We start from the raw sequence: 25,498 nt of genomic DNA, 5'->3' as shown, positions 1-25,498 counted from the left end.
TGTCTATGAGTGCTGTCTTTAATTAGGTGCTCAGGTTTGTAGTGCAAAGATTAAGTTAGCTGGCAATGTCTTTGGGGCAGAATGAAATCAGCCTGAATCACAACACTGCTGTAACTTTATACACTTTCCAGAGCACATGCGTGCTTTTTGCTGACTCCTGTGCTTTCAAGATCTCCCTAGGAGTCAGTTCTATTTCCCACTATTGTAAAAAAATCAAGTTGTGTTTTTTGTTGTATTAGTGGGTTAAATATACTTGCGGAAGAAACTGACAAACAGTGGAAAATGTGGGATGGCATGGCCAGAAATGAAGTCAGGAAGAAAGGGAAAGTCAGACCTTCCATTTGGGCTCACCCTGACACCAGCTGTGATGGTGTGAAGCTACCCCTACAGTGTGGTGAGACCAGATGGACAGAGCCAGTCCAACAGCATGTACAACATGCTGACAACAGTCAGTCCCTGTCTTTGCATTTTGGTTGCTTTTGTGAGCTGGTCCAGCTCAACTTGCTGAAGAGGAACAAATCTGTTGGTTAAAAGAAGGCAAGCCAGTGACAGAGCCCGGATAAGAGCCAGAGGGACGTGTTGCTGGGAGCAGGTGAGAGCTGACTGTTCTTTCAGTGACAGTGCTGCAAAGCCTTTTCACTTTCTAGCCATCCATATTGCTCTAGTCATGTCATCCACAGCTGACTCACAACTTAAAAAGCTGAATGTTCTTCTTGCTCCTAGCAGCTCACCTATTTAATTTAGGAAATGACTTTGTATACTGAAATGCAATTTTTTTTTTTACCTTTCCAAATAAGTAAACAGGAAGCACTAAACTATTTGTTGTTGTTCCTAAAAGTTTTACAGCAAACAAAGAGCTGTTGTTGCGCAGGTGGAGTGTTCGAAGATGAATTCTTGCTCAAAATAGAGGACTTCTGTTTTATTTTAGCACCACCCAGTGGTTTAAAAAAAGTTGAGGAATACTGGCATTTGAAATGAGAGGCTTAGGAAACATTGATTTTCTTGTATTTTCAGAGTATGTTACATTTTTATTATTGGCAAATGAATGCACAATGATTTAGAGGCACACAGTCTCTCCATTATCAATCAACAAGTGCTTGTCTGTGTCTGTAAATTATACTTGTAAATATAAATGCAAACCTAGCCTCCTATCTACTACACACAAAACCTTCAAATTTCATATACAGATCATTCTGTGTGTGTTTTTATGTTTTATCTCACAAGCACACACCACAACAATCTTGGAAAATAAGGTTTCTGTTGGATACATGTCCTTTGTGCATAGCTGGATTGAACATTTCATAGAGAGAACAGGGGGCAATTGTTTCTTTCTCTTATAGGTGCAAATGCCAAACTAAGGTATCAGATCACTTCAGGAAATGTGAAAGGGGTTTTTGATGTGGAACCTGAGATTGGAACTGTCTTCATTGCTCAGCCTCTGGATTATGAACAAGAACAACATTATGAGCTCCGGCTTGTAGCTTCTGATGGAAAATGGGAAAACCACACTCTTATCATCATCAATGTTGTCAATAAGAACGATGAAGCACCAGTCTTCACTCAGAATGAATACCAGGGCAGTGTCTTGGAGGAGCTCACTGATCTGCCTGTACTTGTCCTAAAGGTAAAGCAGTTTCCACAAAGCAGGGCAAAACCTGGCTTTGTGTTCAGCCAATCCCATCCATTCACACAAATACAAAAAGATAGTGCATTTAGGGTGGGTGAGGCCTGTTATTAGGACTTAGCTAGCAACTTTCTGTAAAGAATAGAATAAAGTAAACCTGGTAATTTTTCGTGGTGGACTTGCTCTCCTCACCTACATAAATAGCGGCTGGTTTTGATCTTAGAGTCTTTTTCAAACTGATTTCTAGTTATTGGAAAATGGGATAATTTCCTTTACAAAGAAGATTTGGCACATTTTGAGTAACTCTATAAGCACAGAATGGTTGGCATGTGTACTTTATGCATGTAATGGTTAAATTTTTGCTACCAAATAAACTTTACCAGGGATTGTTCTTTGACTCCAGCTCAGTCATCTTCATTGTTTTGTTGTTAGAGCAGCTCTTGGTAGGTCCAACTAGCAATCTCCTAAACAATCCCTGGATGTAAATCAGGAGCTGGGAGCTCTCTCTGGCCTATGCTGATAATCAGCTTGGATGTATGGCCTGTTTTCACAGCAGTCTGTAAACTCAGAGAGAATCAGCCTCTGCATGCCTTTGTATTCCAGCTCCAAAATTTTCACAACAAATATTTTCTCAGCAGAACTGTTATTATTTTGATTCTTCCTACAGTTTTTTCTCTTTCCAAAATAAATGGGGGAGTAGAATATATTAGTCTGTGGAAATGTCCTGGTTTTGTTTCTCTAGGCTGTGCATAATATTTTTTGAAAGAGTACTTGAATGACTCAAGCCAATAGATGCTTGCTGTTAAAATTCACACTGTTCATTTAACCTGCACTGTAGCAGCTGCCATCAGTAAGAGAAGTGTGATTTTCCTTTTTTGTAACATAAACACTTGCCTGCTGTGGCTTGTTCCAGGCTTCTGCAACAGATCCTGACCAAGCAGCAGATCAAGCTGCCATTAGCTACTCCCTGCACGGGCAGGGAGCCGGCAGCGAATTCAGCATCGACGAGAGCACAGGTGAGATCAGCGCACACACCAGGCTGGACCGGGAGAAGCGATCCATGTGGCGCTTCCTCGTTCTCGCCACGGATGAGGGCGGAGAGGGCCTGACTGGCTTTGCAGACGTGATCATAGAAGTGAGGGACGTGAACGACAATGCGCCCCTTTTCCTCTGTGTGTCGGATGGCTGTTTCACAGGCCACATCCCTGAGGGCTCTCCAGCTGACACTCCTATCATGGAAATGACAGCAGTGGACCTCGATGACCCCAAGGCTGGTATAAATGCTGTGCTAACATACAGTATCATTCAGAACGTCAAAAACGAAATTAATTTGAACTTGTTCTCAATTGATTCAGTTAGTGGCACCATCTCTACGGTGCTTGGGTCCTTGGACCATGAGAAGGAAGACAAATACCTAGTGGTGGTTGAGGCCAGAGATGGAGGAGGGCTCACTGGGACAGGCACTGCCACTATTTTGGTGACTGACGTGAATGATCATGCTCCAGTCTTCCTGCAAAGGATCTACACAGCGTTTGTCTCCGAGAATGCGAGTATTAACACTGAGGTGGCAGTGGTGTCTGCTGTGGACAGAGATGAGGGAGAAAATGCCATGGTGACATTCAGCATTGTTGATGGGGACAATGACCTCAAGTTCTCCATAGAGACAGATGAAGTCAACAACTGTGGGTTTATCCGACTACGCAAACGGGTCGACTTTGAGAAACCTCATGAGAGGGTATTCAATTTGACTGTGAAAGCAGAGGACATGGATTTCTTCAGCATTGCTCACTGTGTGATCTATGTGGAGGACTCAAATGATCATGCTCCTGTCTTCTATCCGCAGTTCTATGAAGTGGCTGCACTTGGGGAAGATGTACCAGTTGGCACCAAAATTATTCAGGTTTCTGCTGTTGACTTGGATTCTGGCCTGAATGGGAGGTTTTCTTTCCACCTGCTAAACAAGTCTGATCCAGGTGGCCAGTTCTCTTTGGCTAGTGATGGGTGGCTGATGGTTGCAGGATTGCTGGATTATGAGACGGCGGCTCAGTACCAACTCATTGTGATTGCCACTGATATGGGACAGCCCCCTCTGACCAGCAGTGCCACTGTTTTGGTGACTCTGCAGGATGTAAATGACAATGGGCCAGAGTTCGAGGCACATTATAACCCAGTGGTCTGGGAAAACACAGCTTCTCCACAGGTTGTCCAAATGAATGAGACCTCCACACTGCTGTATGCCAAGGACCGGGACACTGCTGCGAACGGAGCCCCTTTCTCCTTTCGCCTCCTCGGTGATCTGGATAGCCTGACCAGCTTCAGCCTGCAGGACCTCCACAACGGCAGTGCCGTGCTCACTGCCCTGCGCACCTTTGACAGGGAGGTGCACAAGGCATTCTTCCTGCCCATCCTGATCACAGACAGCGGGATCCCACCCATGAGCTCCACCAACACGCTGACCGTCAACATCGGGGACCAAAATGACCACCCGCATTCTGCTGGGTACATGGAGTGTCTCATTTACAGCTATGATGGTAAATCACCCCCTGATGTTTGCTTCCAAGTGTGGCACAGGGTCAAAAGAGGCAGCTTTAAGTTTTACAGGAGGACTGTATCCTGTTCCACATTAGCTGTCAGTAGGGGTGCTACTGAAGTTTGCTTAAACCCCAACAGAGAGCAGTAGGTATGTGGGGCACAGGTCTCTGGGCCACTTGATTTGTAGAAGAAAGTGAGCCAGCCTTGAAGAAGGAGCATAACTGGCTGCTTTTCTTGGCACCTTTCTGTCAAACTTGAGTAATGGTCTCTTGGTTTCAGATACAGTTTTTCAGCAGCATTAACATATCAGGGGAGAAAAAATTACCAAAGTTCATAATGTTGCTGAGAAATTATGAGTCTGAATGCTGAGAACTTTTTCTCCTCAAACCTTTTTCCTTCTCCAGACTGCATTGAATTTTAATGAATACACTTATACTGAACTCATATGTAAACTGCTGAAACATTCATCTAAGTCTTCAGCTGAAAGATGCTGTTATGGTGGAGTTTTCTGTGAATGCTGGCTGCATGCAGTGTGAGAGAAGCTTCTTTCCCTTCTTGCTTTGGCAATTAGGCAGCAGTATTCTTGTGATCTGGTGCCCCCATAATAAGCCCATCAGGAAAATAAAACACACAAGTAAAAATATTTTGGGATGCTTGCATGTTGGCTCAGGGTGTTCCTTCCTCTTCTACTCTGCTCTGTGTCCTATGGTTTGATAGCGCATTAGATAGATTATCTGTTGTGGCACATTAGGAACTACTTCTGAGTAGATGCTGTTTATTTGTACTGAAGCCTTGTACTGCCTGTTGCATAATTACTCCAGTTCAGCTTCTTGTTAAATTGAAACCAAGTCTGTTTCTATTTGCTGAGAAACCCTGTCTGTAGCTTAAATACCAAACATTTTCATTCAAGCCTGAATTCCATATTAGTTGTTACTTTCATCGGTACATCAGTTAATTTCTGAGAGGGACTATTCAAGACCTCAGATCTTTGATTAATTAAAATATAAAGGAGAGGCAGAATCAAAAGGCTACTATCACATTGTATGTTACATTCATATCCTGTGGGAATGAAACACCAGGGCATCCTGTATCTCCTGCAAAATACCCAGTGAGTGTTGCCACAGCTGCCAGAGAGGTACAGTTTCCTCTCCTTGCATTCAGTTCCTCGGTTGTCAGGGTCTGTGCTGCTCCTTGTCATACGGTGAACTCCTGCATTTATCCTTTTTGTGTATCCTTGATTCTTTACTCAGTAGGTTTATGAATTCAGAAAACTATTTCCTTCAGAAGTAAGGAGGAACCTTTCCTTCAGAAGTAAGTTTTGTAAATCCAGAAAATACTAATCTGTCAGTTTTGCTGAGAGGATGCAAAACAAGCAGAATACATGCTGCTTTCCATCTCACCCCAGTCTCACCATCTACTCAAAATAAGCCTGGCCACTGTATTTTGGGCATCCTCTCTATCTTGCTGTAATTTCTATCTTGCTGTTATTTCTGTCTTGCTGTAATTGCTACTGTTTTTGCTTTTTATAACCCAGTCTGCATTTTGGTTGTTTGTCCTGCCCAAACACCAATCCCTGTCTAAACCACTTTGTAAGTTGGTTGAATAATGCAGATAAAACTGAAAATTCTCAGAGGCGGCTTTTCTTTTTTCATTCCCATTGCTTTTCTTTGCAGTCACCTGTAGAATTAAATCTGTGTAATCATACAGCAAACATGTGACAAGCAGGGCACCATGTGGCATTTGCAAACCAGTGCATGGCTCTCGAGAACTACCACAACTGTTTTTGTAGAGCTCTCAAGGCTTATGACACATGTGCTTAGACCAGAACCTGTCTGTGTACATGTGAGAGCTCTGACTGTGCACCTGTGTGCTGTGTTGTTCCAGGTATTCTCCCCACGACTGTGCTGGGCCAGGTCATTGCCCCTGATGCTGATGACTGGGATCGCAAAATCTACCAATTTGAAGGGAAGACATCAAGGTATTTGGAGAGAAAAATTTTGCATAAATTTTCTGGGAAAATAGAGCACATACAAAATCACAGCAAGTTTTTACACTGACTCTTTTTTGAAAACATGAGTACAAAATAATTTTGTTGGTTAGACACTTCAGTGTGCAGATTTCCAAAAGCCCTTCTGAGTGTGAGGCTGCAGTAAATAACACTGCATGCCTAACCAGTCTGCTGCCCATTGCCTCATGGGCCAGAATTCTGAATTCCTGTTCACAGTCATTCCCACAATCTGTATCAGTGAGCTGCTACAGGAAACATACCTACTAACTTCTAAATTCCTTCATCCAAGCTCCTGGTGTTTCCATGTCACCATTGGTTTCAAGACCTTTTTAATACTAGATGTATAGACTTGGGAGTGTCTGAATTGTGACTGGAGCTGAGATGTACATGTGCCATTCAGAGGTTTTGACAGAGTGTCACTCTCAGTGAATGTATCTACACTAGGAGTTTGCACTATTTCCAAAGTTATGGCTATTGCAGCTTTAGTCTTCCTACACAGTTAATACAGCACAGCAGCAGGACAAAACCTTCATGATACACTGGTGAAGAGTCATTAGGAGCCACAGGAGACAATGTAAAAAAGTTCTGTTCTGCTCTGTCCTTTCATGAGAGAACACATCTGCTATCTTTGATAAATAGAAAGTGGCTCAGAAAAACCACCAGTGATGATAATTAGAACTTAGCTTTTGAACTTCTCATAGCTTGTTCCTTGGCTTAACTCTTATTACAGGTACTTTATCCTTAATGATAACTCAGGTTTGCTGACTATTAAAGAAGGAACCCCCCCAGGAACATACAACATAAGAGTTAGAGTCATTGATGGAGTCTGGCCAGATGTTATCTCCACTGTAAAGGTTATAGTGAAGGAAATCAAGGATGACGCCCTCCGTAACGCTGGTTCTGTACGAATAACAGGTAAGCAATGTGCTCAAGTACGGTCTAGGTCTGCAATGTTACTGCTCTGATACTTTGAATTCTGCTTGGAATGCTCTTAGACATGGGATGAGAATTAATAGTTTTCCAGGTTAGGATTTGAAAATGCATCTTTGCATGGTCCTCTGATGCTGCATGTGGAGAGGCACCTATGGAGAAAATTGACAGCAAGGAAAAGTTGTCTCATTTCTATACCAACTTTTAAAATATGCAGCAACTTATATTTCAGAAGGAAAACTTTATTTGAACAAATGCCTGCCTGAAAATCCCCAACCTTTGCGGAAAAGTAAAATCTTCTTAAACATGTTTCTCCTTCTAAAAAATAATTTTAAAAAATTGGTAATTAATAAAAGTCTAAAAAGTTTCAGAACACACAGGTTTAGTAGAAGCAAGCATGGAAAATTGGAAAATTTCAGAGCCTAAAAATTACAATACTCCTGAATTTGCAGTTGAGTCCATTTTCTGCAACCTTATGATTTATTCTGTGCTGCTCCTTTCTTCTATTGCTACAACAGTTGCAAGAAACAGGTGTCAAATTTTCAACTGCTGTTACAGGTATCACACCAGAGGAGTTCATATCCCAGTCCCCTGAAAAACAAAGTAAATACTACCAGATGAAGAAGCTGCTTTCAGAAATTATCTCAGTTCAACTGGAAAATGTTCACATTTTCAGTGTACTGAATAGCCCGAGTCCAATCCGAGGGGTTGATGTTTGGTTTGCAGTTTATGGCCCACCTTATTATAAAGCAGAAAAACTTAATGGCAATGTAGCAGCTTCCAGAGCCTGGGTAAGTATCCATCCTGTGTATGAAACCACAGCATCTTCTCATTGTGTCTATTCAGGTAATGCCTGTGAATGTGAACAATTAGAATGATTGAGAGAGTAATGTGTGATAGTTTTAAATAGATAGCTTAAATCAGTAAAATCAGACAATCCTTTTGCACTTATACTAAAAGTTTCAAATACTAATGTTCTGAAAGCCAGACTCTAAATACATATCAAGTCACCTAAACACAATATGCTTTTAGGACTGCGAACACGTTTTTCCTATTGAAAAGACTGTAAAACACTGTATAAAGAATGTGTTTGGCTGTTGCCTTTCTACATGATGCTTTAATGTTTCAATTTTTAGTTCTCTAGTTGGAACTCCCAAACCAGTCAAACATTTCAAGGTTCTAGACTTAAAAGAGCAAAGTAGTAAAAGAGCCACTCTCCAGTACAAAACCAGGTTGGAATATGTGTTTAAAATTTAGTAAATTTCCTTTCCCTCTAGCAAAAAAAAAAAAAAAAAAAAAAAAACCAAAAAAAAACCAACCCAAAAAACCTCCCAAACCAAAACCACCATTGAAAAGAGTTAAATTATTTGCTCTGTTGAAAACATATTGGTGCAGAGTTGTACCAACTCATACTTGCCAGGAAAGATATTTCTTCACTATCCAGTGCCAATTCCCAGTATCTTTAAGTCAGAAATTCAGATTAAAAATATAGTTTATATGCTGTGTAAACAATGCATCAGAACCATTAGTGATAAAAAAATTATCCACTCAGTCTAATGCATATTGAGAGTATTTTTGCCTTTAAAATGCTTATTCATGCTATAATTGACTTATACCAAGGCTTTGGCCTTAACAGATGCCAGACTGAGCTGCCTTTGGCTGTATAGGGTGAGGTAGACATTGGAAGGAATTGGCATAGCAACCAGTTTTGCAAATAAATAAGACTTGGGCTTTTCATTGCTGTCATTGGTGAACTCAGTGGAAAAGTCAGATGAATGCAACTAATTATTCTTCTTCAGCTGGAAAGCATTCTGGACATAAATATCACCCAGACTGGCATTGATGAGTGTGTGACTGCAGAGTGCACTCACAGCAGCGGATGCGTCAGTAAGCATGAACAGAACCATGTACCAACCATAACCACAGCTGGAAGTGTTTCACTGGTGTCTGTGACAGTCCTGAGCCATGCTGTGTGTGGCTGTGCTGCTCGGGAGAATCCTCATCTTTCCTGCTCCTCATACCAGACAAACCCTTGTCTCAATGGTGGCACATGTGTGGATACCGATTTGGGCTACAGGTTGGTAAAGCTCTGTAAGGTGTACAAACACAGTGCATGTAGAGCAGACTGTAAGGAGGATGAGTCAAAGCTGCAGGAACCATCACTTCATGGCTTCTCATTGTGGCAAATCTAAGTTTTGTTTTACTTCACACACAGATCTTGCAAAAGAACCTCTATTCTCAGGTACATATATTAGGTACATATATTTTATGTTCAACATAGTCTCCAGGAAAACCTTGGGAACATTCCAGGCTGCACCAGTTCCATTAATGCCACCCTGCAAAATGCTCTTAGTTTGTGCAGCCTGCCCTAAACACTTTAATTTTGTTAAATGTTTTAATCACATCTCTTATGCCACTTAATAACCTCTTCCCCACATTTCTTGCCTTATTTGTTTCTCCAAAAATGAGATCTCATAGATAATATAGTATAAAGATGAAAAAGAAATTATAGGACTGTACTAGCTCAGAATTAGCCTGATCCCATTCCAGAATGTGGCTTCCAGCATGTTTTGCTTAAAAAAATCATCCCAATATAGGAAAGCAGAAACATTGGCCAGTGTCTTCATAGCACCCCTAGTAGGGGTGACAGGACTCAGACTGAAGCTGCAGAAGCTCTTGTCATGCAAAAGTTCTTATTGCTACTCAGGCATAATCAGACAGGGAAATTTTGCTGCTCAGAAACTCTAGGCAGGCTCTGCCACGTATGATTTGTTCAATTCTGAGGTTTCTTTGCTTTTGCTCCATGTTCAGTAGTTTTGGGTGTCATCTTTTCCTGCATCCTACCCCCATCATTCTGCTCTCAAATGTACTAGCAATCTAAAGCAAACAGAAACTCTGAAATAGGAGCCCAGCTGATCTCCCTTCCTGTCCCTCTGCCCATTTCTGTTGTTCCTTTGGTTTCCCACTTAGAGGTTCTGTTACTGTCATACTGTGGCTATTTTTTTCTACAGATCATTAAGGAAAGAACTCCAAGTGTCTCTTGTTTGATAGTGTAAAAGAAATAAACTAGCAAGTATCTTGCAATAAATATGAAGAGGTCAAGATTTATGACTGCCATAGCCCTTTTTTTCTGGGTGATATTTCCTCCCCACACCCTTCCTGCAGAGACTCCGATTGGGCACAAGCTGAAATTCTTTCCCAATGAGAATAATCAACCATTGTATTAATCTCCCCAGGGAGGTGGTGGTTTACCCAGCAATGGACTCTACCAAGATGCTAGGCCATCTTGTCTAGATCATTCTTTTGCCAAGAAAAGTTGCACCAAATTATACTTGAGGGCCATTCCACCTGGCATTCTGTGATTCTGATTTTCCTTTGCTTTTCCTGTCAGCATTACAAAGTCTTCAGACAAGCTGATAACTAAGCCTAGTGAAAAACGTTTTTCTTTTTTTGTGCTGAAGGTGTAAGAGGTTTTCATGAGCTTTATGTATTACAACAGGTCCATCATTTACTCACAGAATATCCTTGCATAGACATATTATAATGTAGACTAAATTTATATTGTGTTTGAACAAACAAGTCAAAACATTTGTTGAAGTTTTGCTAGTGCTTTACCTGTACTATGACCTAGGGAACATGGAGTCCTGTGTTTAATGTGGAGAGTCCTGTTCTCAGAACACCTTTGCATTTTCTGTTTGCATGGTGCATATTTGCTTTTATTTTTTTATTAAATAGATGCAAATGTGCTGCAAATTTTCATGGACCAGACTGCCAGCAGACAAAACACAGCTTCAGAGGCCACGGTTATGCCTGGTTCCCTCCTCTTCAGCCCTGCTTTGAGAGCCGCATCTCCTTAGAGTTTGTCACTGAAGTTGCCGATGGCCTTCTGTTATACCATGGACCAGCGGCACGAGGGCAGCCTGGAGAAAAAGAAAACTTCCTTGCCTTAGGTTAGCACCTTATAGAGTATTTGTGTTTATGTGAAGGTGAGATTCTACTTAGTTCATAGGTTTGGGATTTTATTTTTAAAAAGGCTCAGAAAGTTACTCCTGGAGAATAAGGAGAATGCACAATAGTTTGCCAGTATGCCTAATTCATATCTTTGTGTCACTGTTAGAAGCTGGACTTTTTTTAAGCTGTCTAAAGATCTTCTCCAACTAAGATCTAACTGCAACAGTAATTTCAACTTCATTTGAATGGGAACATGGTTACTGCATATCCAATAAGAGTCTTTCCTTTGCAGAACTCTCTGGTGGTGTCCCATCGCTGACTGTGAGCCACAGCTCTGGTGAGCTTTTCCTGCAGCTGTCACAAAAAGTTAATGTTGCAGATCGCCGCTGGCACAATATTAAAATTATAAATGATGGAAAGGCAAGTGTAAATATGGCACAGGCAGTCCTATGTAAGCATTAATTCATGTACCTAGTTATTCCTTCCAAATCCTTCCTCTCTTCTGTGGAACTCAATCAATCAATTTTCCATCATCTCTGAAATGGCAGGGGTAGAAGTTTGTCAGTTCGAACATCCTCTTAGTCTTGAAGTAGTGAAGCAAAACAAGGCCTGGAGAAGTCTGATCCAGTTATGAAACTGGCCATGCTATTTCCTTTCTTTAGTTATCCTGTCTGCTGCTTGGACAACAGAGTTGTGATAATCCAGGGCCTAAATGCTTCCTGATGTGATTGGGTGAAACATTTGTACTTTATCTGAGTGAGAAGCCCTGCCCCAGCAAGAGACTTTAGATGTGTAGCACAAAGGAGGTAGATGCACTTTTGTGTACAGGGAATATCTTGCTGATACAACACTGCTGAAGGCATCTGCTAGGCTCCCCTTCTCTCCCACATAAGACAAGCCAAAAGGCAGGTCAGGATATGGGATGCAGCCTGACAGACCTTCTGCTCTGTTAGGTTATCTCTCTGTGTTCTGATCTTGCAGAAAACTCCAAGAATGTCCTATGCTCCCTCTACTATGCCAATGACTTGTCATGGTCATGGCAGAGTTAAATCTTTCTTTTAGTTACATGCCATGTGCAATAACTTTCCAGATTAATATGTGGAGTATTTTATTATTTTAACAAAGTTCCCTGCACTGTAATTGCTAGTTACTGTTCTATCTTCTGAGAAGTGAAAGAAAATATGGAATTAAAATATATGCATGTCTCTGGATATAATTGTTTTAAATAATGCCTTTTTCTAGGAAGTGAAGCTGATTCTTGACAACTGTATGAATGTCTCAGTTAGAGACAATGGCAGTGTCACTAAGAAGATTTCCCAAATGGATCTGTCTGCCTGTGAAGCCTCTGGAGAGATTGTGGGATCTCAGAGGTAAACAAAAAACAAACAACAAACAAACAAAACCAAACAAACAAAAAACCAAAACCAACCAACCAAAAAAAAAACCACCACCAACAAAAAAACCAACAACAACAAAAAAAACCAACAAAACCCCCTGAAACACAACTAGTCAAAAGAGCTACAGAAAAAGGTGAGGGTGGGGTGGTGAAATCAGCCAGGCTGCTGTATTTTGCATGGCACTAATTCTTTCTTTCCCTCCCTCCTCTCCAGCATGGGAAAGCTCTTCAGTGGCCATCAGCCCCTGCAGCTGGGGGGAGTTAAGCAGACCTTGCCTTACCGTGACTCCCAAAGGCACTTCAGAGGGTTTGTGGGCTGCATACGCAACGTCATCGTTGACAGTAAGGTAGGGCCACAGAGATCACTTTTGGGTTTACTGCTAATTGTAAGCACCTGCTGTGATGGTTTTCTTTGACCTTTTCCAGGTCTATGATTTAGAGCACCCTGCAGAGTCCCTGAACAGTGCTCCAGGCTGTATCCTTATGGATGAAATGTGTCAGAGTGGTGGGATGGCCTCCTGTGGCACCCATGGCAAGTGTGTTGGTGGCTGGGATTTCTTCCACTGTGACTGTTCCCCAGGATATGCTGGATTAGCATGTGAAAAAGGTACTACAAGTTCTAGGGAGAAATTTGTGGTGAGGATCTGTGGAAGCAGCATCAGACCCTCTGTTCCAGTGTTCAAAGTCATACTGCCATGACTTTGAACAAAATAGAATAACAACACCATGCTGTACTCTGGGAATGATTTAGATCTTCAAAGATGTAAAGATCCTACTAATTCTTGTTAATTAATGTCGCAGATGAGGGTTATGTTTAGAGCTCCTTTATTTTGCAGGGTAGGGAAATGGTCAGACAGGTTGTTTTGTCATTTTTATCACCATCCTATTTCCCAGTGGTGAAAAGGGAAATATTCTGCATTGTGCCTTTTTCCTCTGCTCACGCTGATTCCAAAATGAAGTTTAATGAACATATGAAACCTGTGGGCATAACCCTCTTGTTATCTTCAGACCCCATTTCCCATTTGTGAAATGGTGATAATTGCATTTACATCTGTCATTAGAATGAATTGCAAGTTGAGCAATTCCCCTAGACCACAGCTGTTGGTGTATGTGAGGGCATAATATCACGCTGCCTGCACCAAATGTGTTATCCTGTAAAAGCCAGCATGAAATATGTATCAGAGAACAAAAGTTTCCCGTGGTGGATAATGAAAACCTCTGAGATGTTGTAAGAAAGTGGAAAATTTTAGCACAATTCAAAAACTTGGGAAATAAATTATTTAACTCCTAGTAGCCCACATCCATGTTTGGGGTACAGGGGATATACACTTGAAGTTGCCTTTGTCCCCTCTATCTTAAAACCTTCATCAGCCAAGCAGGAATCAGAAGTGAGTGACAGATGTTTATTGGGACTTCACCTGCCTCTAGGTACAAGGTACAAACAATGTGGTTGATCATAACAATCTGTAAAGAGCACCAGTGCCTTGTAACTCTGGGGGGTTTTGTTGGAAGAGAATTGTCCCACTCAGTCCTGTAGTTTGAGCTACAGGTGAGGATGAGGAGCAGAGAGCAGCTGGAAAGGAGTGCTTACAAGCTAGTGTTGGATCAATATGTTGGAATTCATGAACAGGACAATAGTGCATTACTCTTATCCTTTCAGCTCAATGCACTTAATTTTCCTTCTTGTATACAGAACAATAATACCCAATGCAGGCAGCCAGACCCTCTCTTTCTCCATCTGCCACACAAGACTTAAATAGTTTGACTGTACATTACTCAGTGGAAACCCTGTCTGTCCAATAAGGGGGAAGACTGGAATTGTAACTGGAGCATTCACTGTTTAAGGTGTTCATAATGACCAAAAAATTGGTTAATATAGTTAAGCTATTTGTATTACAGACAGACATACTGGTTTATAAACGTCTGCTTGGATTCAAATCCTACTCTGTTTTGCACTATTTTTAAATTCTGCTTCACAAGCCCAGCTGCTGTGTTGGTTCTACCCCTCATTACTATGGGACAAACCAAGGGCTCAGAAAGCAATTGTTCAAAATCTGTAAGTCATATCCTGATGTAACAGAAAAACTTTGATTGGCACCAGCTTCTTCTAATATATTGGGCTGCAAAATGCTGGTGTCCAGCCAGTGCTTTATGAATGACTGTGACATTCTCACAGCAAGGAGCAGACAGCTGAGGACAGGAGTCACTGGAGCATCCCAGGAAAACCCATGCCTGCTCATCAGCTAGAACCTGTAGCTGCAGAGACAGTGAACAAGAAAGAACTGGGTTAAGAAAAATGATGTGGGGGGGAAACCTAGAGGAGAAAAGAAAACATGCTTCAAGAAAGGAAAGAGAGAAGACAAACGGTGAAAGGAAAAGAGAGTGCAGAAATTAAGTCTCTTGATCATTTGATATTTCATGTCCTGGGAACCAAACTAAATGCCCCAGGATGAGCTGGGTACTCTTTGGATTTCTACTTGCACGGCACTGACATCTGATGAGCTGTTGGTGACCCAGTGTCTGTCCTGTCTGTTAACTAACTTGAACTATCTCTTTATCTGGTGAAAAGAAATTTCTTTTTTTTTCTACTAAGCTTGACCCAAAACAGATCTAGAATCGCTGTCAGCTAATGAGACTGAAATAGGTGCCTACTCTGCAAGAGCATCAGGGCCTGGGTAGTTTAGTGGTGCTTGATTTCCACAGAAGTATGCAGTGCAACTTCATCAAACTCTGTGCTGGACCCTGCGTTCCTCAGAGGGACAGGGAAACAAATAATTTCAGTGCATTTTCCCTAGTTAAAATAGTAAACACTAACTTAATCTCCCTTTGTAGTTAAAAAAGTCCTGTGGCTTCCTGGAGGCTTTCTCTTGTGCCAAGTGAAATGGGAAGTAAAGTGCAAATTTTCTAACAGTGGGGGTTTTAACCATGGGATTAAACTACTGAAGGAAATATTTGGTTCTTTTCTTTGGTTGGTTTTTCTGGGAGTTGTTTGGTTTTTCTATTTTTCAGATCAACATAAGCTACTTTACTGGAAAATATGCTTCAGATTTAAAAAAAACCAAAGTGATTTGGGCACAGTGTAGGAGTGATGGGGTAGAACATTTAGCTTGTAACAGGCAGACTGCAAGGGATAGTATCTAATTGTCCCTTTCCTGCTTAAATTCTGAATCCTTAATTTGCTGGTTTTCTCTTAATTCCCTTTGAAGTGGGACAGAGGTTGCTTTCCATAATGCTTCATCGTATTACCAAAATTCCTTAAGATCTAAAACTCTGACATTCAGAGCTAGTAAATTCTCCAAGAGCAGAAATCTGAGGGAGCAGCCATTTCTGAGGTTTTCACTTTGTTTTTGCGTGCTGTGCTCAGTTCTTCCAGAGTGGGCTTTCGGAAGGGACAGCTGGATCCATTACGAGCCAAGGAGCACGCGCAGCACGCGCAGCACGCGGGTGCAGCTGCTGGTGCGCACCCGCATCTCCCACAGCACCCTGCTCAGCCTGGCCTCCGCCGACGGCAACGGCCACATCCGACTGGAGGTGAGCAGAGCTGCTCTGCCTGAGGCTCTCAGTTTGTCATGGAGTACCACAGCGAGAGAAAAACACGCGGTTTGTGGTTAAAGACATTTGTTCTGTCATGTAAAAACAGCAAGAATTTTCCATATGAGGGTAACTACTCTCATTTGTGTTGTCCATCTCAGCATTACTCTTTGCAATCAATTCTAGTTTGCACTGCCCATAAAATGTCCATGTGATGCATGTGAATGAAGAACATTGTTCTGCTTGTCCTGCTTGCTTTTTCCCTTGGCTTCTCTCTTTCCCTGTCTGTCAAACTTGCCTCTACATTTTTGTTGCTGTTGAAAAAAGCTGTGTGAACTATACTAGCCAGAGAGAGGCTACTTATTCTAATTGAAACAGGAGGGTCAGCTGGGAAGACTTAGAGGTAGCTATCAATAGGGAGAAGACTGATTGTAAAGAGTTCATGTGAGTTAGAAGAGTGGCCTGTAAAAAAAAAAGAGTTGATAATTCCTCCACCTGTAGTTTTCTTGTGGTAACTTTTATCTGGGAATAAAGCACTTAAAAACAAGAATGCCATTTCCATTTTAAAAACTGTCATCCATTTCTTGAGGCAGGACTGTGTAATAACATTTAGAAGTGCAATTCTGTTATTAAAGGTCTTTATCATCTTCTTCTAGGTGGTTGAGGGTTTCTTTAGTGTTAACTTCAGTTTGGGGGACAACACCCACTTTTTGAGAATGAGAACATTACGTATAAACAATGGCCAGTGGGTTCTTCTGACCATGGAGCGCTACAACAATGAATTTACCCTGCGTGTTAACAGTGGTGGAGGGGATCAGGAAGTCACCTCTGTCTTGGGTGTGAATAGATGGTTTGAAATGGATTGGGCAAGCATCGTGCTAGGAAACCGCCTTCCCAGTCATTCAGAGAATGATTTCCAAGGTAAGTGATATGATGGATTCCTAATAGGGGGTAATTAAAGCCTGAAAGTGGCATCTTTGAGTGTATTGGATAGTCTACAACCCAGGTAACAATTCCTATATGGACTACTATGCCCTTCCTTTACTGGGGAATTCAGTGTTCAACCCTATGTGCCATTGTATCTGGTTCTGTTGAAAGCATGAGATTTCCTGTAAATATTAAAAAAAATAGCACTTCAGTTTTTTGTTTCATAGAATCATAGAATAGGTTGGAAGAGGTCCTAAAGATCATCTTGTTCCAAGCCCTCTGGCAGAGGCACTTCTACCAGATCAGGGTTTCTCATGCCTCAAGCAGTGTACTTGTGGTGTGATCTGTTTTTGTCTTGGAAGGATCTAAGGAACAGGCAACACAACTTTTGGCAGGAGGAGAAAGAATTACAAGGCAATTTGTGGTATTCTCTCCATTTCCTGGGATTGTGTGCTGAGACAGATTGTTGTTCAACAAGAAGACAGCTTTTCCCATTCTGTTGCTTTTTATTCAGCCCCACTTTTAAGATTATATCTTAAATCTAGATTAATTTAGTGGAGCTGTTCTGATTCACAGCACCATTCTGCTGAACTGTGGTATTGGTACAGTGCAGCTCTCCTGCAGAAGTACTGTCAATCTGTAGATTGACCAGAGCACAGTAGACATATTTTCTGTCTCTCTCCTAAAATAAAGCTGAGGAGTATAAGGATATTTTTAAACAATGTTTTAAGTTTTCTTCAATGCTTTAAGTTCTCCTACTTATGTGCTGGGGGCAAGGCTTGAGGTGGGGAAGAAGCAAACGGAATGTGCTCCTGTGCGTGCTCCTGTGCTTTGTTACAGGCTGTATGCGCGATGTCCGGCTGGACGGACAGCCGCTCCTCGTGGAGGGCAGGAGCACAGAGTTCGGACTGATTCTGAGGCGGCAAGGGGTCACCATGGGCTGCCACTCCAGTGCCTGCAGCAGCCAGCCCTGTTACAGCCCCTTCCTTTGTGTAGACCTTTGGAGAAAATACGAGTGCCGGTACATGAAGCTTTTGTTTTCATCCAGGGATGGCTGGGAAGCTCTTTCTTTCCACCTTTGACCAGGCAACTTGCTTCTAATAGTGAAATTCCCTGTAGCTGCTGGCCAGAGAGAGACATTATGAGAACAAATTCTTCTTTCCATCTCATATCCTGTCATGGACTAGACTTGCCTTTCTATGCAAGTCTGATATGCAGAAAAATTACTAATTACTCCACCTTTTTTTCCATGGTGAAAAGATCACCAGAAGGCCAGTGAGAAAATTAAATGGCCTTTAATAAAAGGTGGATTGCAAAAGCTTTGGTCTGTCCTCTGTATGAAAATACCAACATAGTGTATATATACACTTATAGTGTATATAGACTCTGTGTGTGTATACACATCAATATATACATACATACATGTATATAAAATATATATTTTATAAATATATATGTGTATTGCAAATACATGTTTACATATATTTCTTGTAAAGAAGTTGAAATTAATCATAATTTGTATGAAACAATGAGACTTTCAAAATTAGATTGTCACAAAACTGGATTCTAGAATTGGCTTCCCAGGGCCAGAGCTGAAGCCCAACAGCTGTTATCCTACACAGTAAGTTTCTTGGAGAAAATCTGCTATTTAAAGAAAAATTTCAAAATATTTATTAAAATATGCAAACCAAAATACAGGCATTTCTGTTTAAAAAAACCCAAACATAAATACATGCAGGACTGAGAGGAAGAGTCACTTGAATTCTTGGAATTCAGACGAAATTTGGCACTTGTGAAGTCTGATGATTCTTTGCTAGAAGAGGCTGTGAGATTGTTTTAAGTGTGCTTGGGGACACTCCATTCTTCAGACTGCTTCTGAAAGAACAATATGAAGTCTTTGCCATTTTTTCAGTCCAATTTTTTCTTTAGATTGCAGAAAGAAATCTGTGACCTCACACTATACCTCCAGGGCCTCTCCAATTACATGCAAGAAGAAATCAATCCTAAAAGACAAGACGAGTCATTCCAAGGTCAATGATATTTCTCCCCAGGGTCCAAAGGAACATTACTGAACTTATACCACATGCTCACTAGCTCTCTGCCTATTGATCTCAGCTGTCCATTTTCTTTCAGGGTCTTTGATTAGAACATGGATTGAGAAAAAGGGTTAGTCAGAAAATGATGGCTCCCTCATTTAAGGAAAGAGTGAAGCTCTTCTGCATATCTTCTCAATCAGGAAACCAGAACATGTGTTCATGTTTTCATAAGTCTACTAGCTCACTAAGTTAGACTCTCCATGTATTTCAAACTTGCAATGTGGATTTGTGGTTTGCTTGAGAATAATTAAACTTTACTTTAAGAAACATTAACAAACTTTGCACAAAACAACATACAGCTCCAGATGCTTTGCTTGCCTATAAGACATCATCTGCTTTGGTTGTTCAGGTGCCCAGCTGGGAAAGTAGAAGTGACTGACACCCTTACAGGGCTCAGACACTGTACCTCATCCCCTTGTGGACACTGGACCTGTAGGAATGGGGGTACCTGTGTGGCTCAGTCCCAAGACAAGACTATCTGCCAGTGCCCTGAAGGTTACAAGGGAAGATGGTGTGAAATTAGCCAGGTGAAGGCTGCAAGACCTGTTGGACTAAGCTCTGGCTCTATTCTGGCAATCAGCATGTGCCTCCTTGTCTTCCTAGGTAGGAGATCATGTACCCTTTTTCCTTATTTTTAATCTTGTACCTTGTTCCACTGAATTAAGTCTGCTTTACCTTTGAGTCTTGTGATCAGTATTTTGCCTTTTCTGGAGATCACTATTTGAAGAAGCTAAGAGACAGACATCAGGACATAGTTATAGAGTTTACTTGCTTTGAGGACAGTTCTAGCAAAGTTAGGACTTTTCCAGTCACTTACTTTCAATCCCTCTTAAGTAAGAGCTTTCCATCTTTGTGTCCAACTCTGTGTGCAGCCACATCCATGTGAAACCCCCACCTGCCCTGAGCCCTTACATTTATAGTAGGTAGAACCTACAGCTACATATGCTCTTCACATATTAGGAAAGAAGAGAGATCTAGAAAGTTCATGGTCTTAAAAGGCAAGCCTCATTAAAAGCATGGGCACAGAGAGATGTTCATAATGTGTCCTTTTTCAGCTGCACTTTGGCTGAAAAATTAGTAACACCATAAATTAATAATACCATAAAACTGTGTTGATAAACTGCACAGACATCTCATAATAGCGAAGACTCCAGGATTATATTACACTTGTAACCTTCATTAAAACAGTGGTTTACTTACTTTGGGTATCTTATTTACTCAGGATTGGTGAAAGGCCAGAGATTGGCCAAAATGCCTTCTATTTAAATGGATTCCTTTAGGTAAGTAAAATACCCTTTTAATGAAGTTTATGATGTAATATACATAGATTATTCTTTACATTCATGAATTTTAGTTGTTTGTATATTAATAATACTCATTTCTTACCTGCAAATTTAGCTGTCAAATTAAGAGTTGATTTAATATCTCAGGAATTATATAACTACTTGTTTATCATGCAACATACCTTGTCATACCTCATATAACAAGTACGTGTCTTTATTTCTTCCAGCACTCTTGGTTTCCTACACAGTGTGGAGTCAGTGGGGAAGTTCAGGGTTTCGGAAAGGAGGAATTTACCACATTCCTGAAGAGCGTGAAAGCTGGGAGGATGTTAGAGAAAATGTCTTCAATTATAATGAAGAAGGAGGTGGAGAACGTGACCAGGTATGATGCAGCTTCAATCCAGCTTTGCAAATCCAACATCTCCTCACTTTCCTTTCCCAGACCTTTTAGTTAACTTCTTCTCAAATTGGCTTTTTTCTTCTTCTTTTTTTACCTGAAATCCTCTTAACTGGGAGGCTTCTATTTCAGCCCCGTCTGTAGCTTTAATGATGCTGGTCGTGTGTGCCCACTTTCAAGGGTGGGCTTTGGACACCTCATTGTTGATTTAGCTGAAAATTACCATTACACAAAGGGATTTGGTATGATCTGAACTTAGTCCTCTGAACTAGGCACTCCCTTCTTCAGCTTGTAGAAAACTCAAAGAATTCAGTCTTGTGTTGTTTTGTGTTGTAAAACATTTTTTCAGTCAGTTTCCTTTTGAGTTGTTTCTCTCTGATATTTGCATTCTCTTTGTTTCCAGAATGCTTACAATATAGATGAACTGAAGAAACCTCTCCATAAAACTCCCCGCTCCTCCTTGCGAGCAGCTGCTCCACACTCCAGGACACCAACTGGCCCAAAAAGAGACTCACTCCCCAAACATGCACATCAAAAGCAATCAATATCAGCTGTTACCAGCATCCCAGACTTCAAGGAATATGTTTCTCAAATCGTACGGGATGCAGACAATGATCTAAAGAGTCTTCCAGCTGACACTATTCATTTTTACTGCTTGGAAGGGCAATGCTCTCTAGCAGGGAGCCTTAGCTCATTAGATTCCATCAGTGGGGATGAAGATCTGAATTATGATTGCCTCCAAGAGTGGGGGTCAAAGTTTGAGAAGCTTAAAGAACTCTATTCAGTCTCAAATGAAAATTTATAACCAGAGTTAAAGGAACTTGACACATTGTCATGACATATGGACACTACTTATAAAATTGCCCTTTTTTATATATGTTACATCAAGTAACTTACATGATGCAAGTTTTTGGCTACAATAGCATGATATACTCACTTTTCCCAGGAGTGATAATCTGAATAATCTTTTTATATGCACTCTACAAAATTATTTCATTATATAAGTGCAAAGACTTTTAAAGCATGAATTTTCTTGAAAACTTTGGAATGTAGAATAGCTATAGAATAGTATTATAATATCCTTTTTTATTTATGTAGACCACACTGACTTACTAGAATTATCGTGGATGCAAGAACTTGAATTATTTTCTCCCTAGTATTAATGTGAAACCTATCAGGCAGGTAACAATGCATAGGGCATTCTTTTTAAAATGGAATTAATTTTAGACTGTGAAATAATTATTACCAATGTTAAATATAAAACATTTACGATTTCTGGTTTCTTGTCAGCTTTTATTATATCCTCCTAAACTCTGCTCTTCCATGACATGACACACACCACCACACTCACAGGCTGCTCAACTCTATGGGTCTTTTTCTGTCTGACCCTTTTTCTGACTACCTGTACCAAGGGGAAAAGAGTAGCAAGATCCCATCCGTGAACATGACTTTGTGACAATTTTACACTCTTAAAGGCAGCTGTAAGACCTGGGAAAAGTTTATTTTCAGTAAACTTTTATGTCCAGCTTTGCTTTTCACATGGAACCCTTCTTCAAAATGTGGAGCTGGAAAACAAAAGAGCTGATAGCAAGTGTGAAGACAAGACAGAAGGATATCCAGGCAAACGTTGGAACTGAATTCTTTCAATCAGGACAATCATTGTAAAAGTTGGGATCCTCAAAACAGAAAGCATGGGAAACCTAGCCTCTACTCCTTTGTCTCCACCTGCTCTCCAAAAAACAACTGGTTTTAGAATGGAAAAAAGGGAATCAGAAGCTTCTGAAATCTGACATTGACTTGAACACTCACCTCTGTGACCATGAGCAAATCACTTTGTTCTTTCCCTTTCTCTCTTAACTCTCTGAAGCTGGAGCTCCCCTCTTGGGCAGCTCCCAATGCATGGGGTAATGTGTGAATGTTAATAGGTGCTTACAGAGTGCTTGTAAGCTCTAAAGCACCAAGGGGTTTTTAACTGTTTTCAACTCAGTGGGATTTTTTAATTACCATGATACTCAACATTTGTTTTTTTATCATAGTCTTGACACTTGCTTTGATTTATTATTGATGTTTTAAAATTAGATTTTTCATCACTCTTCATCATTTTACTTGGCATAAAGAATGCAAATGTAAATTAGTTTTGTACCTAGAGGGAAGATTTTGATACTATTAGAACAAATAGTTTAGATCAAAAATAAACTGAACAAAAGTACCATGTGAACAATTTGCAGTCATTTAATAAAATTATTTGTGTAAATGACACTAAATTAGTAGTATTTATTAGAAAGATTTGGAGAAGGAGTCACCATGAGCCACTCCTTCATGCCCAAACCTCACATGGCTGGGCACTGATCGTTCTTATGGAGTCATAAAAAATAAATCGGGTGCATATATTAGCATATAGCCACATGTTGTTTCATGTAAATTTTTTCTCCTTTCTAAAAACGTGTAGTGTGGTAAGAAACTACATTTCTTATACGAAGGGATATTAATATGTGATTGCTGCAAATGAAAACTGCTGAGCCACAGAACTTCAGTAAGGTGACTCTTCCAAGTGTTGAATTCTTACAACATTTTAAGTGAAAGAAGTGGATATACATTTTTATTGCTCTTTTATTAAGTTGCCTCTTCTGAATATGGTATCAAATAAAACTTAGCATAATTATTGGTAAACTGTCTCTTCCAAAAGAGACCAATTTGAACAATGTGCTACAAATCATGCTAACAGACTATGATCTCCCTGAGGGTTATTTTGTAATTCATATTCTGAAACTGAACATTTTACATTTGGATGCACTAAATAACTCAGGAAAGCTGAAGCAGTACTTAATTTTTTCCCTCAAAAAACTGAACATACAAAGTAAATGCACAACAGAAGATAAATTGCATTGAACTCAGGACATGTAATGGACTTCTTTCCTCATGGCAGGTGAGAAAGAAGAACCTCTATCTCTATCCTCTATCTCCTTGGGTCACTTATAGCAAGATGCAGAATGCTTATAGCTGAGAGCTGCACATGACAGCCCCAAGAGTCATGTTATTTGCCTGAAAAGTATGGTCCAAACACTTCTTGAACTGCCAGGCTTGGTGCTGAAACCACTTCTCTGGGTAGCCCATTCCACTGCCCAACCACCCTCTGGGTGAAAAACTTTTCTAGTACTGTAATATTATTGTATGTAATCATGTATCTATATTGCAAACCTCCTGTACAGCCTTTGTGAACTCTTCGCTTGGTAAAACATTAGAGAGACACAGCTAATTTACTGAAATAGATAAAAGCTTCTGCTGGTCAACATGTTCTCCCCAGGACATATGTGTTCTAAGAGCAGGGATACCTGAAACGCTTCAGAACCAGATCCTGGCTAGTTGCAGTTGAGAGAGTGGCACAGTTGCACGTGGACTGTCATGCAAATACTGACACCTTAATAACACTGGAAGATGTTGCTGCTAACACGGACATGGAACAAGTCCAGAGGAGGGCCATGAAGTTGATAAGAGGACTGGAGCATCCCCACTGTGAACATAGGCTGAGAAAGTTGGAGCTGTTCATCCTGGAGAAGAGAAGGTTGTGTGGAGACCTCATAGCAGCCTTTCAGTATCTGAAGTGAGCCTACAGAAAAGATGGAGAGGGATTCTTTGTCAGGAGCTGTAGTGATAGCACAAGGAGGAGTGGATACAAATGGAAAGAGGGGAAATTTAGGTTAACTGTTAGGAAAATATTCTTAACTGTGTGCATAAAAGCCATGCTATGAAAAGCTAATGTCCATAAAGGAGGCAGAGGAGTCCTGCAATTTTATTCTAATAAAGGGGGAGAGTCACTGGGACAATCCCCCATGGGGTCACTCTTGAGGTTGTGGAGAATGCAGCCTCCTTTCATCCTAAACTCCCGACCGCAATGTTGCCCTCTTTGTTTCCCCACTGGCTGAGGTACTAGGAAGGTACAGCCTTCCCAAACCACGTACCACATATTGCCCCAAAAACATGTATTGTCATTTTACCCTAAAGTTGGGAAGTTCAGACTGTCTAGGTTCTGTGGATCCACCAAAAGTTCAGACCATCTGGGCTCTGCAATAGACTTTGCACAGATGCATTTCTCCTAATACTCTGAAGTTCAGGAATTCAAAATGTCTGGTCAAAATGCCTGGGTTCTGTAACAAACCCACACAGCTTGATGCTCCTAGAGACACATTTCAAAGACAGTAACACCCATTTCTCCTAAATCTCCTAAATCATCTTCTGATCAAATAATCTGTAAAGACATTAGCACCCATCTTTCCTATCAGCTGTGAGGGAGGTGAAATCCTGGAACAAGTTGCCCAGGGAGATTGTGGATGTTCCAACCCTGGAAGTGTTCAAGGCCAGGTTGGACGGGGCTCTGAGCAACCTCTGGTGGGAGGTGTCTGTCTGTCCGCGGCAGGACAGGTTGGGTCTCGATGATCCTTAAGGTCCATTCCAACCCCTTAACATTCTATGATTCCATGATTTAAATCTGCCTCCATGGACCAAGGTCCTAATTTCTTTATTCTTTCATGAGGCTCATGGGCAGGAGCATGGAGGGTGAGCCATTTATCGGCCTGAGGGCTCACAGGGAGCACTGCGGGGACAGGACGGCGATGGACGCAAAGGCAGAGGGACGGCTGCGGGGACAGGCAGGGATATGCGCCGAACTAGTGACTTGGGAAAGAAAACCACCGATGGAATAAGGGAGCCAGACTGCTCTGCCGATAGGCCCGCTCCGCAGGGCCGCCCCACGGGGCCGCGCTCCCCGCGCCGCGGCGGGCGGGGCTCTCACGGGCCGCCTCCGAGGGGGCGCGGCCGGCGGCCAT

General features: G+C 41.2%; 1 protein-coding gene across 1 annotated transcript in view; it reads left to right on the top strand.

Moving 5' to 3' along the window:
* The window catches only part of LOC131563818 (neural-cadherin-like), a 39,592-nt gene extending 18,112 nt beyond the window's left edge, over nt 1–21,480 (top strand). Inside the window, exons 16-32 of the mRNA XM_058813984.1 lie at nt 1,341–1,624; nt 2,538–4,155; nt 6,041–6,134; nt 6,895–7,079; nt 7,653–7,885; nt 8,894–9,171; nt 10,830–11,044; nt 11,338–11,465; nt 12,288–12,415; nt 12,656–12,788; nt 12,868–13,048; nt 15,806–15,972; nt 16,629–16,893; nt 17,740–17,920; nt 19,345–19,598; nt 20,506–20,660; nt 21,079–21,480. Of these exons, the coding sequence (XP_058669967.1) occupies nt 1,341–1,624; nt 2,538–4,155; nt 6,041–6,134; nt 6,895–7,079; nt 7,653–7,885; nt 8,894–9,171; nt 10,830–11,044; nt 11,338–11,465; nt 12,288–12,415; nt 12,656–12,788; nt 12,868–13,048; nt 15,806–15,972; nt 16,629–16,893; nt 17,740–17,920; nt 19,345–19,598; nt 20,506–20,660; nt 21,079–21,480 (4,901 nt within the window). The remainder of the gene's footprint in view (nt 1–1,340; nt 1,625–2,537; nt 4,156–6,040; nt 6,135–6,894; nt 7,080–7,652; nt 7,886–8,893; nt 9,172–10,829; nt 11,045–11,337; nt 11,466–12,287; nt 12,416–12,655; nt 12,789–12,867; nt 13,049–15,805; nt 15,973–16,628; nt 16,894–17,739; nt 17,921–19,344; nt 19,599–20,505; nt 20,661–21,078) is intronic.
* The last annotated feature ends 4,018 nt before the right edge of the window (nt 21,481–25,498 follow it).

The sequence above is a fragment of the Ammospiza caudacuta genome, chromosome 1 (genome assembly GCF_027887145.1).
Source record: "Ammospiza caudacuta isolate bAmmCau1 chromosome 1, bAmmCau1.pri, whole genome shotgun sequence".
Classification (NCBI taxonomy): domain Eukaryota; kingdom Metazoa; phylum Chordata; class Aves; order Passeriformes; family Passerellidae; genus Ammospiza; species Ammospiza caudacuta.
This window is presented reverse-complemented; position numbering and strand designations above follow the sequence as displayed.